The sequence below is a fragment of the Amblyraja radiata genome, chromosome 15 (genome assembly GCF_010909765.2).
Source record: "Amblyraja radiata isolate CabotCenter1 chromosome 15, sAmbRad1.1.pri, whole genome shotgun sequence".
NCBI lineage: Eukaryota > Metazoa > Chordata > Chondrichthyes > Rajiformes > Rajidae > Amblyraja > Amblyraja radiata.
The window spans coordinates 24058752-24080280 of NC_045970.1; the positions used below are offsets into that span (position 1 = coordinate 24058752).

The following is a 21529-nucleotide window of genomic DNA, read 5'->3' on the forward strand; positions in this document are numbered from 1 at the left end:
GAATGTTTCCCGTTGGTATATGGTGACAATTTTTTTGCTGCAAACATTTGCCTAATGGGAATTGTATTGATTGTTTAAAATACTAATAATAAATAAAAATTGAAAACTTGGGGACTGGATTTATCTCTCAGGATCAACTAGTATTTGAGTTACCTAATCTACCATTAAGTTTTATACATCATCTACAAAGTAAAAGGAAAAAATATATATAAATGCTAAAGGTGGTCTTTGCTGAAAAGCTATTTTCATAATTTTAATCAAAGTGGCAGGTAATAACTAACCCGCATTAAGCAGAATACGTGATCCAAAGTGTTTTGCCTGGTACGCTTAGGATAAGGACACCAACTTCATTGCCCCATATTCTCACTATATATTCATTAGACTGCCAAAGGAGAATAGCACCCTTGATCTCACAGGGGCCAAAATTAAGAACTGGGTATATCCCTAAGCCTGTATTTCTAGCTGACACCATGGGTGATTATGCACAATGGACATTTGTAACTGGATGTAAAGATGTAATGGGGGATGGTTGAATGTGACAGGTTATGGGACTGACCTCTTAAACAGTATTCATCAAGGCATCAGATGAAAATGGCATTTATTTTACTTGTCTAAGTGGTAGCTTTGGTGAGAGAAAAATCTCGCTGGGAAAGAAAGTATACAGTATAATCTTTTTGGTCTACTTGTGCCCAGCAAGTATTTCAATTAAATGAATGCCTCTAAAAAGCTATGTACTTTAATTAATGCCTGCATCATTCTGGTCGGTACTGCAATCTGTGAACCTACATATTTCTTGCAAGCCTCAGGGGACATACTAAACTTGGAAAATTCTAGTGCATCACATTTATGAAAACAGTGTTTAACACAAATGTAGGTGGTGCAGGTTTACTGTGAAAGAGAGCTTTGAGAGTCGACTATTAGATCTTAAATACATTTCCAGCACAATGAAAGGATTGTAGAATTCTGTGGAGCACACTATCTGGTGGAATTTAAATTGACTTACCTGCAAATGTCAATGTTTGTATAACATCACTGTTTCAAAATACGTCGGATAGAGATCTTAACTGATATTTCTTCAATAAGAGTGAAGTTTTCACAAATATAAAGAGTTCATGCTTTACAGGAACACAGTTGTTCATTAAAAAACTCTTTAAAAGGCCTTTTCAGCTCGGACTCCAGTTACACTCCGCAATTTCTTTATTCAAATAGTTCTTTAAATTTCGTGGATATTATGGTTTACAAATTTGTCCTTGTCGGTTGTAACTTATCTTGTATTACATTTTCAGCAGCATGTGGGAATGGCGTTTCAATCCAACTATTGAAGGGATCATTATCTTTCTTACCTAGTTTAGTTTCATTTAGAGATACAGTGCGGAAACAGGTCCTTCGGCCAACCGAGTCTGTGCCAACCAGCGAACCCCGCACATTAACACTATCCTACACTAGGGACACTTTACACATACACCAAGCCAATTAACCTACAAACCTGTATGTCTTTGGAGTGTGGGAGGAAACTGAAGATCTCGGAGAAAACCCACGTGGTCACGGGGAGAATTTACAAACTGTACAGACAGCACCCATAGTCGGGATCAAACCGGGTCTCTGGCGCTGCAAGCGCTGTAAGGCAGCACTCAACTGCTGGGCCATCTGGTTCTAGTTAGAACACTAAATCTTCTACTTCAACAAAATTAAAAGCAAGATAAGATTTGAAGTCCATCAGTGTTAATCTTCTGTTCTCACTTGCAGGCTGACACTTGGTAAACCACTTGGGGAAGGCTGCTTTGGACAAGTTGTAATGGCAGAGGCTGTAGGAGTTGACAAAGATAAGCCAAAGGAAGCTCTGACTGTGGCTGTAAAGATGCTGAAAGGTAAAAATGGAAATTCAAGACCACATTTATTTATTTTTGCAGACTGAAACCTGACTGTTGAAAGGTTAAAGGTTCAGTATTTGACCTCTGCATTTATTTGGTCATCTGAAAATATTTTGAGTAATTAAGTTAATCCTTGTAAGAAATTCCGTAGAATTAAATCTAATGATCTTAGATATTTCTTCACAAACTAAATGATGAAAGGCCACCTTATTTTGGTAGGAATTATGATAAGCAATACATCATAATGTGCAATACATCATGAAAGTTATCAAACTGATGGAAGAATTGCATGGTTCATTAAATATTTCTTAAAACCACAACGAATTTGAGAAGTAGTTTTTTTTTTTGGTTCATTAAATATTTCTTAAAACCACAACGAATTTGAGAAGCAGTTTTTTTTTTGGTTCATTAAATATTTCTTAAAACCACAACGAATTTGAGAAGTAGTTTTTTTTTTTAAGTGTCCCCACATTAATTCTGATATATCTGTCTGATTAACTGTTTAAAGTAATGTAAAATGTAAACTGCAATTTCTCAGATGATGCCACAGAAAAGGACCTCTCGGATCTTGTTTCTGAGATGGAAATGATGAAAATGATTGGAAAGCACAAGAACATCATCAATCTGCTAGGCGCTTGTACGCAAGATGGTAAGCAGGAGAGTGACATTGTTTTAGGGTCGACTAAAATAGAAAGATCGTGCATTTTGTAAACTTTAGCATGGATGGATTCAAAAAAAGAGCTATTGGCAATGACTGCAGGTTTTGGCAGATCCAAATAGTGCTACTAAATAGAGGTTTGAATCTTTAGTTATTCGACGGGAGAAAATGCAAATATCACACTCGGCAATTGCAGTCTCTCTTTAGGATTAGGACTGGCTTTAACGGCGAGCTAAAACCAACTTTCTCAGTTCTCACAAAGCATATGATATGAAGGAAGCAAAAAAAAAAAATCATTTATTTTTGAAAGCGTGGTGAAAAATAAGATTGGTCACTTATTTGGAATGCTAAAAATCATCCAGTCACAGAAAACAGCGTCATAGTCTATTCACAAGCAGTTTTACATGGATGATTTGCTTAATTGTTCAAGTTAAAAAAGAATTCAAACATGCTTACATTTTTGCTCTGTATCCTTTTTATGCTACTGGTGAAAGACTAAATTTCACTCCATAATCTTTTGTTGCTTTCATCCACTCTGCAGGAGCCCTTTTTTCCACAGCTTTAAAGTAAAATGAGACAACCTGTGACACGTATCGTAGAGAAAATAACTAAAAGGCAGGACCAAACTAACAGAGTGGAATTTTATTTATTTTCAAATGTGAAAGTTATCTTTATGTCTGAAACTTATATCCAATAGCTTCAAAGTATATACACTGAGATAGGGAAATTTGTCTGAAATCTGAACCGATTACTTTCTAGTACAAAACAGATGCCAAACATTTTGCAGTAAATTTTTTAACGTTTTCCCTTTTGATGTAAGTGTCTTTCATTGAGATGAGATCATATTTTAATAAAAAACACAGGAAGATTCATTATCACAGTTTCTCCAAACATGTTTTGACATTTTTGTAAATTCACTTTGGGCCCTCGGAACTCGCTGCCGACTGCTTCATCGTACATTTAGTAACCAAAATAGTGTCTACCCCTACAGTTGGAATGAGAAAGAAATAAAAACATCATCTGGCTGCCCATGGTGAATTTTGTCTCATTAGACAAAAATGTAATACAGTGATTTTGGGGGAATTGATGAGGAGAGTTTAATACATTGCATTTTGTCAAATGTTTATCAACTAGTGTTCAGGTCATTCCTAGTTTGGATTCTTAAACTGCAAAGTGAGATCTGTACTAAGCATAAGTGTGTGTTTATTGCCAATGTGCTTACCCACCCCAATTTTTGTTTTTATCCAGGCCCATTGTATGTAATTGTTGAATTCACAGCCAAGGGAAATCTGCGTGAATATCTGCGTGCACGGCGACCCCCTGGAATGGAATATACATTTGACATAAACCGTGTATCTAATGAACAGTTAACATTCAAGGACCTGGTATCGTGTACCTATCAAGTGGCGAGGGGCATGGAGTACTTGGCTTCACAAAAGGTATGCAACCTTGAAGTGGACAAATTCCATTGAAATTCAAAAAGTCTTGTAAATATTTGATAAACTGATACAAATTTACAAAGGTAACTTTTCAGGTGCAATCTAGATTGTAACAACATTATCTCTATTAGGACAGCAAACATCTGCTTATCAAACTACTCCATGTACTGCTGGTAAAAAGTTAAATATTTATACAAAGGCGTACAATCTTGTACAATCTGACAGTATTCACCGTTCAGTTTCTTACTGAAATTTCTCTCCATTGGAGAGAGTGGGAGGTAAATGCTAATTTGACCTTTGTGCTAGTATTTTTAAATCTGCTTAATCCAGGAAAAGATGTCTATTTACAACACAATGCTAGTCATTACCCTAAACCTGTGAGATTAAGATTTAAAGTTAATCAGACAAAGAGGGATCATTTGTGTTGCTGGCATGAGCACTGGCTTTAGCTTCCTTCCCATTTTCAGTCCATACTTTGACAACTGATCCTAATTTTACCCACTGCTTTTTAGTGCATTTTTGAAAAATGTAAGATTGTGCGAGTAGAGAATAGAATCATTAAAGTAGGACAAGGACCTGTAACATCCCTTTTGTTATGCAGCCTACTTCACCTCTACTCTTTCAGTCATAGTCATAGAGCCATACAGCATTGAAACAGGCTCTTTCACCTAACTTGGCCCTGCCCACAAAGATGCCCCATCTACGCTCGTCCCACCTGCCACATTTGGCCCATATCCTTCTAACCCTTTCCTATCCATGTACCTGTCGAAATGTCTTTTAAATGTTGTTATAGTACCTGCTTCAACTACTTCCTCTGACAGCTTGTTACATATACCGACCACCTGTCATGTGGAGAAAGTTGTCTCCCGGGATCCTTTCCCCTTTTCCCCTTAAACCTATGTCCTCTTGTTCTTAATTCCCCTAGTCTGGATAAAAGACTGAATTTATCCTATCTATTCTCTTTATGATCATGAACACCTCTATAAGATTACCCCTCAAACCTCTAAGGGATAAAGTCCTAGCTTGCCCAACCTCTCCATATAGCTTAGACCCTCAAATCCTGGCAGCATTCTCGTAAATCTTCTCTGCACTCTTTCCAGATTAATAACATCCATCAATAGCTGGGTAACCAAAACTGAACACAATTCTCCAAATGCAACCTCACCAATGTCATGTACAACTGTAACATAACATCACAACTTCTATACTCTAATAATAATACTCTAATAATAATAATAATAATGGATGGGATTTATATAGCGCCTTTCTAATACTCAAGGCGCTTTACATCGCATTATTCATTCACTCCTCAGTCACACTTGGTGGTGGTAAGCTACTTCTGTAGCCACAGCTGCCCTGGGGCAGACTGACGGAAGCGTGGCTGCCAATCTGCGCCTACGGCCCCTCCGACCACCACCAATCACTCACACACATTCACACACAGGCAAAGGTGGGTGAAGTGTCTTGCCCAAGGACACGACGACAGTATGCACTCCAAGCGGGATTCGAACCGGCTACCTTCCGGTTGCCAGCCGAACACTTAGCCCATTGTGCCATCTGTCGTCCCAACTAAGGAAGGCCAATGTACCGAAAGCCTTCTTGACCACCCTATCCCAGGGACCACCCCATCCCAGGGTCCTCAGGGAGGTGGCTCTAGAAATAGTGGACGCATTGGTGATCATTTTCCAATGTTCAATAGATTCAGGATCAGTTCCTGTGGATTGGAGGATAGTTAATGTTATCCCACTTTTCAAGAAAGGAGCGAGAGAGAAAACGGGGAATTACAGACGGTGATGGGAAAGATGCTGGAGTCAATTATTAAAGAGGTAATAATGGGGCATTTGGATAGCAGTAAAAGGATTACTCCGTCAGCATGGATTTACGAAAGGAAAATCATGCTTGACTAATCTTCTGGAATTTTTTGAGGGTGTGACAAGTAAAATGGATGAAGGGGAGGTAGTGTATCTAAACTTTCAGAAAGCCTTTTATAAGGTCCCGCACGGGAGACTGGTGACTAAAATTAGAGCACATGGTATTGGGGGTAGGGTGTTGACGTGGATAGAAAATTGGTTGGCAGACAGGAAGCAAAGAGTAGGAGTGAACGGGTCCTTTTCAGAATGGCAGGCAGTTGCGAGTGGAGTGCCGCAAGGCTCGGTGTTGGGGCCGCAACTGTTTTCCATATATATTAATGATTTCGAAGAGGGAATTAGGAGCAACACTAGCAAGTTTGCGGACGACACAAAGCTGGCTGGCAGTGTGAACTGTGAAGAGGATGTTAGGATGTTGCAGGGTGACCTGGACAGGTTGAGTGAGTGGGCAGATGCATGGCAGATGCAGTATAATATAGATAAATGTGAGGTTATCCACTTTGGCGGCAAAAACAAGGGGGCAGATTATTATCTCAATGGGGTTAGGTTAGGTAAGGTGGAGGTACAGAGAGACCCGGGTGTCCTTGTACGCAAGTCACTGAAAGTTGGCGTGCAGGTACTGCAGGCAGTGAAGAAAGCTAATGGAATGTTGGCCTTCATAACAAGAGGATTTCATTATAGGAGTAAAGAGGTTCTTCTGCAGTTGTATAGGGCTCTGGTAAGACCACATCTGGAGTATTGTGTACAGTTTTGGTCTCCTAATTTGAGGAAGGACATCCTTGCGATTGAGACAGTTCACCAGATTGATCCCTGGGATGGCGGGACTGTCATATGAGGAAAGATTGAAAAGACTAGGCTTGTATTCACTGGAGTTTAGAAGGATGAGGGGGATCTTATAGAAACATATAAAATTATAAAAGGACTGGACAAGCTAGATGTAGGAAAAATGTTCCCAATGTTGGGCGAGTCCAGAACCAGGGGCCACAGTCTTAGAATAAAGGGGAAGCCATTTAAGACCGAGGTGAGAAACTTTTTTATCCAGAAAGTTGTGAATTTGTGGAATTCCCTCCCACAGAGGGCAGTGGAGGCAAAATCACTGGATGGATTTAAGAGAGAGTTAGATACTCTTGGGGCTAGTGGAATCAAGGGATATGGGGAGAAGGCAGGCACGGGTTAGTGATTGGGGACGATCAGCCATGATCACAATGAATTTCGGTGCTGGCTCGAATGGCCGAATGGCCTCCTCTTGCACCTATTTTCTATGTTTACCTGTGACCAGTCCAGATGAAGGGCCTCAACCTGAAAGGTAGACTGTCCATTTCTCTCCACAGATGCTGCTGAGTTCCTCCAGCTGCTCTGGGTTTTTTTTAAACAGATTCCAGTCTTTACTGCCTCCAGAATACCGCAAGGTGTTTTGTTGAAGACTTGAACCTTTTTCTTGCTCAGTTCCCACCACCAAATATAGCAAGTCTATCTTATTGCAAACAGGGTTTGGGGAATCCTCTGTCCACATATAATCGCATTCTTTCTCGTAAACTCACCGACTTTTCGAACCTAATATTCAGTCCTCAGTGTGTGTACCTGAAATACACCCACAGGGCTGGAAAGTTTCTCGACCTTGCTTGTAAAAGTTAATGTTGCACCTTCTTCTGTTTCAGTGTATTCATCGAGACTTGGCAGCCAGAAATGTTCTTGTTACAGAAAATAATGTCATGAAAATAGCAGATTTTGGGCTGGCAAGAGATGTCCACAATATTGACTACTACAAAAAGACGACAAACGTAAGTTTCCGTCAGTTTTCACGGTTAGTATTAAATATTACCTTATTTTCCTTGGCTGTGGTTAAAGCCTTGTTTGTTTTTGTAACAAACATAGCAAGGTTTATTCTCTGCTATTTTCTGCATGCTAACTTCCTCTTCTGAGTGTTCCTATTTAGTCATTGTGAGAGCCATTGAATAGAGTTTGGGTGAAATTCACCAGGTGAATTTTCCACTAAAATTATTAAAGGGTAATTCTGCAATTAAAGGGAGAATACGGGCCTTAGTTAGTATCTTACTTCCTGGGAACCACAAAAATACCCCGCTTCTGCCCTGCTATAGTAGCTAAGATAATTTTGCAGTTGGTTCTGCTTGTGGGTGGTGATTCCCCAGAATATTGAAGGCAAGAGGATTAGGACTGGGAATAGATAGGTACTGGAAGTGAAATTGTGTCACGGGTTCCCTCATTTTAAAGGCCAGTTATGTCGGGGATTGGGTCAGGGATCACAACTGAATCAGAAATCAGCTGGAGACTGCAGTGAATCATGCTGCAAGATGGTCAAATAATCATCATGTGTAATAAAACTGATGTAAATTGATTTTATCTGATTCAATATATTGGTCCTAGCTTAGATATATGAATTTGTGACAGGTGGATAGCTGAGAAGAGAGCCAAATACGATTGTCCCTCTTCTCAGTGTCCTCACCACCTACCCATTCCCAATGTACCATAGTCAATTGAATCATTCGTGGTACAACCGAGCCTTGCTTGGTGATGGCCATTGAAGTCCCCCACCTCAGTACATTCTGCGTCGTTGCTACTCTCAGTGCTTCCTCAAAATTGTGTTTTCAACACAGAACACTGCTTCATTAACTGAGAGAGTATTTTAATGGTTATTGGCAGGCAGTTTTCATGCGCATATGTCACCTGCTGCCATGACACAATAGATTTCAGAGTCAAAGTTGAAGTCCTGCATTGTACACCACTGTGATGCCGTTCCTGGTAGGTCTGAACTGCTCATACAGACCATATCCAGGGATAGACACAAAAAGGTGGAGTAACTCAGCACTGGAGAGAAGGAATAGGTGACGTTTCAGGTCGAGGCGTTTCTTCAGACTGAAAGGCGGGAAAGGGAAACGAGAGAAAACAAATAAAACAAATGAATGAAAGATATGCAAAAAAGTAATGATGATAATGGAAACAGGCCATTGTTAGCTGTGTGTTAGGTAAAAATGAGTTCAGACAATGAGAGTCGACAAGACAACTTTGAAGCTGGTACGACTTGGGTGGGGGAGGGACAGTAAGAGAGGGGATGCAAGGGTTACTTGAAGTCATCAAAAGTCATACCACTGGGTTGTAAGCTGCCCAAGCAAAATATGCAGGGATATCCATATCCAGGGATATTGTTGGTGGGATTAGGATATCGACTGAACCATTATGTCCATCCCAAGCTATTGCTCACTAGTCTATGGAACTGCCCTCCTGATTTTGGCCTATCCCAACATTATACGGTCACCGGACAGTTGTGTCTTTATTCTGTCTTTCCCTAAATTAATCTTGGATGACCAACCGCTTATTCTGATTTGTCAAATTGAGTTCGTATCACTTTGGAAACTTGTCCGTGATATTCATATTAGCACATCCTTGCATTACTTAGGGAATGGTCGCCATCTCTCCATTACATCTGGCCTTTCTGAATGGTATCAAAGACTTTAAGGTACCATATGAAGGCCAACAGAAAACCTACAATAAGGTTATGGCAAATATTTATCCGTTAACAGGTCACTAAAGCAAATTGCATTGTTGTACCCAAACTGAATACTTAGTTCCTTGATATAGCAGATAGTTCAGAGTAAGTGATGGCCTGCTCTTATGGAGGAAGCTGTGTCTGGTAGCACAAAATTGCAGAAAGCATAAAAGTATTTATAATGGTTTAAGTTCCAGACATTTAATATCTGTAGTTAGTTTGTAATTGCTGATGTGAACGAATGAGTGGGCTTCTATAAGCTGTTTAGCCTGACCATGACCCTGTCACAATCTGCAAGGTCAGTTTCATCGGAATAATTGGGACAGCTGACCCATGTCTATTGAAGCACAACGCATGCAGCCAGCCTGTGGTGCTGTTGGAATCCGAGGCCACGGCTCTCTGGGTCCTGCTGTTCCCGAACAGAAAATCAAAGTCAGAAAGTAAAATTTCTCTGCAGGGGACATATTTGATTAACTGTGCACATTTTGATCTGTGGGTTATGGGTTTTGCAGAATCACATGTCTGCTCTCAGTTGAATATCCGCCGCAGCTATTTCTGAAAGCCATATTTTGAAGCTGAAGCCAATTGAATGACTACAGCTAAGATTGAAACTTAGGAACTCGAGTTAAACAACCAACCCTGTATTTTTATGGTCTTCAGTTAATTTCTGCACCCACAAACATACCATTTATCCACTATTGCCCCAACTGCTTTGACACCTTTGCATGTATCTATTGACCCAACCTTTCAATGGTTTGGTTGATCTATCATTCAGTCTTGTGGGGGGAAATCTGTTGCATATTTCTAATGTGCTTTGTTTTTTTTTCCAATTGAAAGCATGGAAAAAGGCCCATCAGCCCACCGAGTCCACGCTGCCCTTCAATCACCCATTTACACTAGTTCTATGTAGAAACAAAGAACAGCAGATGCTGGTTAAAGCACAAAAGGGCACAAATGCTGGAGTGACTAAGTGAGACTTGCTGGTTATCCAGCACTTCGTGTCCTTTTGCACTCTAGTTCTATGTGTCCCACTTTCACATTGACTCACTACACACAATGGGTAGTTTACAGAGGCCAATTAACCTACAAACCGACACGTCTTTGGGAAGCGGGAGTAAACCAGGGCACACAGAGGGAACCTTTAGAGAGAACGTGCGTACTCCACACAGACAGCACCCAAGGTCAAGATCAAACATGGGTATCTCGTTGTGAGGCGGCAGCCCTACCAGCCACCGTGCAGCCTTGTTTTTGTAAACTGCTATTGATTTTCTTTCTAAATCTCCTGCACTTAATTTCAAAATGACTCAGATTTGTCATTTTTTGTTCCAGGGTCGACTGCCTGTTAAATGGATGGCTCCTGAAGCACTCTTTGACAGAGTTTACACACACCAAAGTGATGTGTAAGTATTGATGATATCACCAACAGGAAATATGGTAATCCGTTTAGTATAGTCACCTCATCTGTTCTGCCAGGCAAGAGTGCAGCTGACACAAATACTACAGATTTATGCCCACACAGTTTTGTGAGTACAGGTTTCCCCTATTAATGAAGAGGTTACGTTCCTAAAGAACCCTTTGTTGTGTGAAAATGTGTGCAGTGGGAGGTAAAATATTCTCTGGAAAATATTCAAGTTGGTAGGTAGCATAAGATTTCAATATTCTGCTATTTAAAAAAAAATAAATACAAAAAGCCTTTAGAAGGCAAAGGGAGGCCAGAAAGGTAAATGTTGCAGCATAAATAAATGGTGTGAGGTGGACACAATCTGTGTTCAGGTGGTGGAAGTGACAGAGACAGGTGCGTTTATCAAATGACATGGATGTGGTTGGCATCGGTTTGATGAGGACAAAAGTTAGTTCAAGCAGTTTAGAAGGATGAGGGGGGACCGAATAGTGAAAGGTCTCGATAGAGTTGATGTGGAGAGGATGTTTCCACTTGTGAGAGAGTCTCGAATCTGAGGGCATAGCCTCAGAATAAAAGGACATACCTTTAGAAAGGAGATGGGCAGGAATTTCTTTAGTCAGAGGATGGTGAATCTGTGGATCTATGCTGAGTAATGGAACAGACATCAGGAAACCAATTATATTTACATTGGCTATCAGGAATTGGCCGGATTGCTACTAATTCAATTTCCCCATTTCTCAATAATATCAAATCACAATTTTACTTTAGAAAATGTGGTCTTGTGTTACATTTCCTTCCTTCTTCCAAAGCAAGCACAATTTGGCACCTTTAAGTTTATTAAACAGCAAATGGACCTCAATTTTAACTTCTGTGGTTCTAGTTAAATTTTACATTTTTATGATTGAACTTGACGTTCCACTTGTTTAGCAAAATTAGGCGAAAGGTTAAGAAGGTGAATGCGTGCTAGGAATCAAGGGATATGGGGAGAAGACAGGAACGGGGCACCGATTGGGGATGATCAGCCATGATCACATTGAATGGTGGTGCTGGCTCGAAAGGCCGAATGTCCTATTCCTGCACCTTTTGTTTATTATCTATTGAATTTGTGCAAGGAGCAGGGATTCAGATTTTTGGATCAGTGGGATCTCTCATGGACATTTGATTGCCAGAGGGCAGGTCAATGTTCCAGTGTTCCAATGATTGAGTGGTAAAGTTGGTATATGGAATTCTTGCCTTCATTAATCAGGGCATTGAGTGTCAGAGTCATGTTGCAGCTTTATAGGCTTTGGTTAGACCAGGTATTGTGTACAGTTCTGGTAGCTCCATTATAGGAAGGATGTGTTGGCTTTGCAGAGGGTGCTGAAGAGGTTTACTAGAATGAAGCCTTTGAGGTTATTAGCAATAAGGAGAGGCTAAACAAATTTGGATTGTTTTCTCTGGAGTGTGAGAGGCTGAGAGAATAATAGATGTACATAAAACTATGAGCGGACATAAGGTAGATGGTTAGAACCTTTTCCCAAGATGGAAATGTCAAAGACTAGAAGGCGTAGCTTTAAGGTGGGAGGGGTAAAGAGATGGCTCTTTATTTTACACAGAGTGGTGGGTGCCTGGAACATGTTGCCAGGGCTGGCAGAGGGGATTAGTTTATTTTGGCATCATGTTCAGCATAGACATTATGGGCCGAAGAGCCTGTTCTTTGTGCTATACTGCTCTATGTTCTATTATGTGGATCTCATATTTTTAAAATTACGAATTTTACCAACAGTCCGGATCAGATAGACACAAAATGTTGGAGTAACTCAGCAGGACAGGCAGCATCTCTGGAGAGAAGGAATGGATGACGTTTTGGGTCGCGACCCTTCTTCTCTACTTTAAAACAGCTCAACATCCAGATTGGGTGTTTAGAAACAAAGAACTGCAGACGCTGGTTAATACACAAAAGGACACAAAATGCTGGAGTAACTCAACGAGTCAGGCATCATCTCTTCTGAACATGGATAGGTGACGTTTCAGCACGAGACCCACCTGAAACGTCACCTATCCATGTTCTCCAGGGATGCTGCGCAAACCCGCTGAGTTACTCCAGCACTTTGTGTACTTCAGGACAAATCAGATAAGTTCTTCAATGCTGAACTTCAAGTCAGTAAGTTTAGTTTGCTGATAGGATGAAGGGTGTGCTTCACAAACAAAATAAAAATCTTTCTTCAGTTCTGCATCTGTAATCTTCACTAAAACCTTCCAATGCAATGTCATAGTCAAGGTCCTGTCCCACTTTCACGACCTAATTCACGTCCTTTTTTACTCGTGGACATTTTTCATCATGCTAGAAAAAACGCCCCGACCTACTTGATGCCACAAGTACCTACGACTAGCATCACGACCTACCTAGGCCCTCCTACGACCTTGTGACGACCAAGCTGCGAGTATGAGTCAAGGGCAAACTCGGCAGAGGTCGTGAATTAGGTCGTGAAAGTGGGACAGGCCCTTCACTAAGAGCTTAACAGCTAACGTACTTTGGAATCAAATGGATTAACAACGTGGGTTATCACTTTACCATGAAATCATTACTTTTGATGTCTACATTTCTTTTATCCTAATGGCTCATCATGCTGCAAGCATCTGAGAATTTATTGTTGGTCACCAAAGCAAAAAGTGAGAATCATTTCACGATCGAGTGCAAAAGGCATCACTTAGTACAAAAAATCAGCCTTTACAGAAAAATGTAGAATAGTTCATTACAGGTTTGAGTTCAACAATTTTCAGTGCATAACAAGTACATTTCAGAACTGTCATTTCTGATGCTTCTAACCCCACGTTAAAATGAGATGGTACAAAAAAATTAATGTTTTTTAAATTGCTGCTTTCATTGTCCACCCTACTCTCCAACACATATAGACATGATCCTCAAGGACTTTAAACTAGACTATGACTCTTGCACTAACTCTTGTTCATCTAATATTAAAAACCAATGTCATTAAATTAACTTTCATTATTTAAATTGGTAAATCTACCCCCTTTATCCCAATGAGAGAATCACAGTTCCAGAGAATTTGGTGCTGGGACAAGGGCTCCAGGAGCAAGTATGGGGAGATGTGAAAATAGATTTAATATTTACAGCATCTGCAGTTTTTTTTTTAAATTTTCAATTATAATAAAGACTAAGAGACAGCCAAATAATAGGTCTCCAAATAAATCAAACTAAGTGAGCACCATCATGTTTTAGGTCTAAACATTATGTCCTTTTACAGATCTGCACAAAGACATTTCCCATGACTAAAATTAGGAAACCAATAGGATGACGAGCTCTCTTTGAAGTATAACAAATAGAACTGTCATGTTAAAATCATTTTGAAATGCTGAAGGAGGAGACGGGGTGTGGAAGTTCAGTGAAAATTACAAATATTTGAAAATATTCTTCCTTTCCAGTTCAGTTGCTTACCAAATATTTGCTATGACAAAGGATTATATTTGATGTCACTTAAATCTATTGTTTTTCACTACTGCAAAGGTTAGAGAATACATTTTCCATCCTGCAACAAAATCTCAGTTAACACCATTCCAACATTTAACTGTTCTTCCCAAGGGCAAGTGGTGATTTTAAGTTTAAATGGTCCCTATCATGGCCTCATCAAAGCATGGCCAAGAAAGAACACCAACGTCTCTACCTCCTTAGAAGGTTAGGAAGTTCAGAATGTCCCAACAACTCTCACCAACTTCTACAGATGCTCCATTGAAAGTATTTCATCAGAATGCATCACAGCATGGTTTGGGAACAGCTCCACCCAAGATCGCAAGAAATTGCAGAGAGTTGTGGACGCAGCCCAGTCCATCGCGCAAACCAGCCTGCCTTCCATTAACTCCATCTACACTTCACGCTGCCTTAGCAAGGCCACCAGCATCATCAAGGGCCAGTCACTCCCTCTTCTCTTTCCCATCGGACAAGAGGTACAGAAGTTTGAAAATGTATACCACCTGATTCAAGGACTGTGTCTTCGCAGCTGTTATCAGGCAACTGAATCATCCTCTCACCAACGAGAGAGCGGTCCTGATCTACCTCATTGGAGACCTTTGAACTATCTTTAAATCTGTGGAAGCCAATGTAAATACGATTGGTTTCCTGATGTTTGTTCCACTACTCTTGCTCTAAATTGTGTATGAATGGACTTCTGGTGAATATAAGTGCAGGCGTCACTGTGGTGTCTTGTAACACAGTGCTTCTTAAACTGATGAATGGTTCACCCAAGGGTGAATGCAATTATTTTGGGGTGAATGAGTTAATTTATGTTCTTTGCTCATGTGACAAAATAAATTATATATAAAATTATACACAAGGGTGAATAAGACAAAAATTATGTTTGTACACATGCAGAACGATCTCCTCAGTGACATGCCAATAAATAACAACTGAATATTTCCATTGCCTGAGGCATTGTGGTGATGGGGTGTGTACAAGGCAGGATGGGAGAAGCTGGAAGGAAGTAAAGTTTTGGAAAAACTTCCTACTGATGGTCATAATCCACAATTGTGGTTATGGTCAATTCCAGAAAATTCATATCAATTCCTATTAATGTTGCAGATGGTCATTTGGAGTACTGATGTGGGAAATCTTTACCTTGGGAGGATCTCCCTATCCAGGCATTCCTGTGGAAGAACTTTTCAAGCTGCTTAAGGAAGGCCACAGGATGGACAAACCAGCTAACTGTACCAATGACCTGTAAGTTCCATAACTCTAGTATGTTGTAAGACAGAACAATTAAAGTAATGTATCTGGGTGAACCAACATCTACAAACTCTGTCTCTCCCTGTACCAGTGGGTAAACTTGTGGTTGCTACTTTAAGGTCCTATTCTCATTTAACAATTATTCTAATATTTAATTGCTGCTTATGAAAGCACTAGCCACTCCTAGTGCTGAATTGAGATTACTCATTATGGAAGCGGCCAACCTACACCCATGAATCAGACATTCAGACTCTTGCAGTATTCGCCAGGGAAAAACAATCCTTTCTTTTTCTTGATGCAGTTAGCCTGCCAAAAACTGAGCACATTCTGGAGATTGCTCCAAGGTCCTGGTGATCTTTGTTTATGTACTAGATAACAATGTATTTGTATGTCTAAACAATAGCTTTGCTGTTGTATCATTAATAGGTTTTGGTCCTTATTATATTTTAGAAATGGCATTTCATGAAAAATAGAAAGCTATTGACAGAATTTCTGAGAATAAGTTACTGGGTTTGTCGAAGCAGGCTACAGTCTTTAGGCTACTTGCCAATAATACAATAATCTGAAAACTGTCTTGAACTTTATATTGATTGCATAACTGTGAATATTTTAGAACTCTGAAAGATGTTGATAGATTATAATGAAACAGAGCTATAGTCACCATTGTTTTTTACACCGAGCTCAAATAATGTGTGACTTCAGTGCTGAAAGTTACTAAGCAAATACTGTTTGTATTATAATTTGCACCAATTTAACTGCAAGCTGGACTGATTTTTGGAAATATCCATTTTTGTGCTAAGGTACATGATGATGCGTGATTGCTGGCATGCGATTCCTTCACAGCGACCAACTTTTAAACAATTGGTTGAGGATTTGGACCGAATACTCGGTTTAACATCCAATGCGGTAAACTGGCTGTACTTGATTAAAAGTGTTCTCTGTGCAAATTTAACATGGTTTAATGTTCCTTGCATATTTTGTTCATAAGGAGTATAAATTAAGCAAACACTGGTTCTCTTTCGCCTCGGGATGAAGTTAGGTATGCTTATACATTCCATTTAAAAAAAAATTAATGCAGTTTAGACTGCAGGGTACATCATAATGTTGATTCAGTGAGTACTCATTGTTTTGAAGAAAAAATGTTTCACTGTTGCCAATTAATTAGCACCAACAATTCCTAATCCTTTAAGAAAGAGATCAAAGTACAATAAAATGAGATGACTTCCTGCTGATGGTCACAATCCACAATTGTGGTTATGGTCTGTTCCAGATTGATGAAAGGGTTTATATGACATTTGGCACAGTACCGATACGCAAGGAAAATGTGTTTTAGAGAGTACCCATTGCTTGTTATAAGAAATGCACAAAATCTTTTAGTATTTCAGTCTTTGTTCGTATAATTACAAATATTAACTAGTGTTCAGGCTATAAAGTTAAAAGTTGCTTTAAGAATTATTGTTTCCTCAAGGGCTTTATACTGACAGTATTAACAATTTGAAATATGATTGTACTCATCAACCAGTCACCATTTACAGCACATGCTAATAGCAATTCAGACCTGTAGAAAGTATGTTTGCTAAAACACGACCTATTGAAATTTGTGGCAAGTATATCAGTTTATGAAATATAGAATGAACTGGATGTTAATGTTTCAACCCTGTTTGCTGGTAAAGTATTACTTTTTGGAATATCGTAGAATTTGAGCAGATAACATCTCCAACATCTAATATTACGCTTTTGACTTTGTACAATACTATTTCAAAATAAAACTGAAATAGGCAATTAATCTGCTTTAATTAAATAAGATGTTTTCTCACAATACTTTAACATATTAATGATTTGAGTTAGGGATTTAATGTAATCATTGCTGTTACTGTATCTTTTGTAAATATTACATTTGGCTTAATATAATTAACCCAAAGACTTGTATAAATGTTAACGAGAATATAGATGATGAAAGCAGCAATCCTTAATTTCTTTAATAATTCTCTTTTCTACTGGCAGGAATATTTGGACCTCTCTGCACCATTAGAACAGTATTCGCCTAGTTACCCTGGCATTAGGAATTCCTGCTCATCAGGAGATGACTCTGTATTCTCTGACCCCATGTCCAATGATCCATGTCTTTCAAAGTATCAACAGCACATGAATGGTACGATTAAAACATGAATGAAAAAAGCCGATTCTTGCAAAACTGACTTTAAACACAGTCTTCCCTGTTTCACATATCTTCACGGAACTTGGATACGATACAGAATGTTGGTTGGATCTGATTAAAAAGAAAACAAGGATTGCAATAAGCTGTTCATGAAGAAATGTTCGGCTGTATATATTTTGTTGCAAAGAAGACTGAATAAGTATTATGAGTAAGATTTTGTTTTTGATGACTTGGCCAATTCATATTCCATCAAAAGCTGACTGTTGGACATTGGCAAGACTTAAAGTAGGAATTTCTGCCTAGATTGTTAATTTTGTAATTTTGGAAAAGTTATTCAGCATAAAACTTAAGTGCTGGCTATATTTGTAAATATGCCCAAATATGTATAAATATATTTTATATATATATATAATTATATATATATATTTACAGTGAACTATTTTTTTGTATGGATAAAAACGTGATTCTATTGCAACCAGAAAATGAAAACAACTTTTGTCAGATAACTAAATGCGCTTGAAAACTGTTTCTGCAGTAATTCCTAGCACTTCAGTTATGCAACATTTTCAAGACACTGAGTTATTCTTTTTCAGGGAATAATTTATTTAACTGGTATTTAGCAACAAAACAATTAATCTTAATTTCTTGTATAATGTGTGGCTTTTGCAAGCTGGGATATGGATTGAACTTTAAAACATATTGGAATGGGTGTTATAATAGTTCTGTCTAAGCTCAGGTGTTTGGCCAGAAAATTACCTTTCGATATAAAGCAGCAAATAAATTTTCACTTGACGTTTTGCATAGTGAGAATGTGTGAATTCGTCCTCTTAAATCTGGCCATCCACTAGGTTTCAATGCTTGCTGATGGAAAATAATTAGAGATCCATCAAGACAATAAATTTGCAATGACATGGTTTTGGACACAATGGCTTGGTTTACCTCAGTCGTGATGATGTAAGAAGAGATGGTGAGGAGGAGTGTAAAAATGGCCATTTCCTTGACCAATCTTCCACTCACAATACTAATTCGACAAGATCAGATTTCATGCTCATTTTCTTCTCTAACATTTTCCATCTTGGCCAGAGACCTTTGGATAACTGTTTGGTAGGCCTTGGCAAGTTAATTACAGATTGCCAAACTTCTTCAGTGGAGGAGGAAGGCGAAATAAAGCTTCCCACATTCCATTACTGTTCCAAAGACTTCACGAATATATCCCCTTCAGCACAACTATTCTGTTTTCTAGCGTTATCAGTCCTGTTCTGGAGTGCTGTGGTGCATGCCCTGCAGGAGCATTGTCGGGATTGTTCCTCCATGGGACCAAGTCCTCTGCCTTGCAATGGCAATGAACCTGGCAGGTCAACGCTGTATTAGATGGGACTATGATCCTGATAAATGGGTTAAGGCTAATGGCAGAGGTGTCGGAGCTTAAAGAAAATGCTGCTTTAATTCTGTTAGACACATTAGGTGAGGTTAATCTCAAAAAGGTTGATGCTGTATTCTTTACAACTGTAAAATAACATAGAAATATGTGAATTCACAACAAATTATTAGCATTTTCCACAATTAATAGAAATTGATTGTACCCTTAATCACGCTAAAGTACCTTCTATAAATATAGGTGACCTAACCTTCACTAAAGTCTTTTATTTCTACCAGTGTTTACTCACGATTTCCAGCATCTGCCATCTCTTGTGTCGCCATTAATTTCTGTCATATATATTTCTAAATGTTAATTGTAAGTTATTGTGAGTTTGGTTTTGAAGATCTGATACCAATTTGTCAATCTACATGATCAGAAGAGTTTAACTATTTGTGAACTGAAATACCTTTGAAAGTCTAAAACACTATTTGAAAGTCTACAAGAACCAATTTATTTGGCTGCTGGACATAGGTATTTAGTTGTGAAATTAAAATTGACAAGATTTTCCATGAGGTAGAATAATTTCCGAAGTTGCTGTTGCTTTGACATTGCCTCGTAGTAAGTTTAATCTCTTACTCTTGAACAAGATTGTGTTCTGGTTTGCTAGTTATCATCATACGGTGTTTTAATGAAATAAGATGTAGTATAATAGACACGAATGTTAAGGGACCATTTAAGTGCCCTGAACAATTATCTTCACTGTTTTTCAGTATTATCATTTCCCATAAACTTGTTTTAACATGTCACAAGTACACTCTCATCTTGTTACCTCCATCAATGAGCTTTCCAAGCAGTGCCAAAATGACCAGTGAAACAATGGTATCTTTACAGGTTATTGCTAGATTATATAGAACATAGTTGCTGTGACCTCAGAAGGCTCAACACACTTTTCTCTGAGTTCTTTAGGATTCCTGATAAATGGGTTAAGGCTTGATCCGACAACAACCCCTATTCTAACTCTGAAATAATATCAAATAAATCACATTTCTGATCTTCCTTTTATTAAAAATGACATGGTCTTCAATTAAGAATAATTGATTAATTGTGTGAAGCAATATAGACCAGTGATCTGAAGTTGAAAACTTGTTTGTGATCCAGTGCTGACTTCATTCATTGGATCTGTTATACTTGTGCTCCAGGAAAACATGTTTATCCTGTTCTGGCATTGAAATTGATCGGAAGCTATTGGCATTGTATTTGTTCATGCTTCACATAGCTTAGTCATTTTCCTTTGCTTTTCAATACCTAAAATAGTACAGCATTAGGCCTGAATAACCCTGTATCTAGATCACTAATTTAAAGTGCACTCTAGCAAAGAAAGCCAAACAGCTACCCAACATTAGATTACCAAAGCTAGAAGGGCTTTAAGTGATAAGTATGTTGCTTGAAATGATAGGTATGGTCATTTCGATCTGAAAATAATCAGGATGTTACATATTTAGTTTAGCTATAAAAGCACACTACTACAGAAATGTAACCAGCTCGAAATGATGATAAATATTACTTAGCAAGTCCTTTAAAATGCAATGTTAGAGTGGAATAGGAAAAAGAAATGACACTATAAGATGTGTTTGCCCAATGTAACATAAATGAAGTAATTAGAGGATATATACTATGTTGGCAGGAAAACATGCAAGACCAAAATTTAGACTGTTGCTTTGCTTTGGTGAGAGGGTGTGTAGTTCATTCTTATCTACATTCCACTACTTTGTATATTTTTATAAAGCATTTGTCATCCTCTGTGTTGTAATGTTCAAATTTGTGCTTGGATTTCATAACACAATGTACAACTAATTTATTGATTTTTTTTTTTTACAAAAAAAGTTCTATTTTGTTGTTACAAATTTTCAAATAGCTAAAAGCCTAATTAAGGCTATAAATGATTTGTTTATATGAAATATTTGCTTCTATATTATGCTATTTGTTCTGGTTAAATACTGCTGGACACATTATTAAGCAAACGAAATGTAACCAAAACTTAGTTTACTTGTCCTTTAAATGCCTAAGGACATCCCTTTTTAATTTAAATGTTATTATTTTTCCCTGACATGACCTGTAAAATTGTTGACCAACACAATGTTGATACTGATTATTTGAGAGATAATAAAATATTCAAAGCCCACTATAAATTGTCAGCTGTTGCATAAACTGCATTTTGCCACCAGTAGAAACAATAAATCGAGGCTTTAGCTTTAGTCATGCAGCGTTTGTGTTGCGTTTGGAAATGGTAATTTCTCAGGAATATCACCTATGTTTGAATATGAATGTTAACCTGATTCTTTTGTACTACGAAAGATTAATGTTATTGAACACTGGGCAAACTTTGTTTAAATACAGCAACATGTAAGATGTGTATTTTCAAGGTATATTTACAATGTGCTCAACACTAATAGTGGTGATGGTCATGTCAATCGGTTGAGGGATGATTGCATATTAGAAGCAAGTGCAGTAATGTATAGACAAAAGTGAGCTCAGCTAAAGGATTATT

General features: G+C 38.5%; 1 protein-coding gene across 10 annotated transcripts in view; it reads left to right on the top strand.

The window, feature by feature from the left end:
• fgfr2 (fibroblast growth factor receptor 2) overlaps positions 1-21166 on the top strand; it is a 168461-nt gene extending 147295 nt beyond the window's left edge. For 9 of the 10 annotated variants that reach the window (XM_033033810.1, XM_033033811.1, XM_033033809.1 and 6 more), the window contains 8 exons: positions 1747-1868; positions 2410-2520; positions 3778-3968; positions 7495-7617; positions 10671-10741; positions 15320-15457; positions 16264-16369; positions 17468-17668. In XM_033033810.1, coding sequence (XP_032889701.1) covers positions 1747-1868; positions 2410-2520; positions 3778-3968; positions 7495-7617; positions 10671-10741; positions 15320-15457; positions 16264-16369; positions 17468-17632 — 1027 coding nt within the window. In that variant the 3' untranslated portion in view covers positions 17633-17668. Of the gene's footprint in view, positions 1-1746; positions 1869-2409; positions 2521-3777; positions 3969-7494; positions 7618-10670; positions 10742-15319; positions 15458-16263; positions 16370-17467 lie in introns of all 10 variants that reach the window. The other variant, XM_033033813.1, reaches the window with a different exon arrangement.
• Positions 21167-21529: the final 363 nt, after the last annotated feature.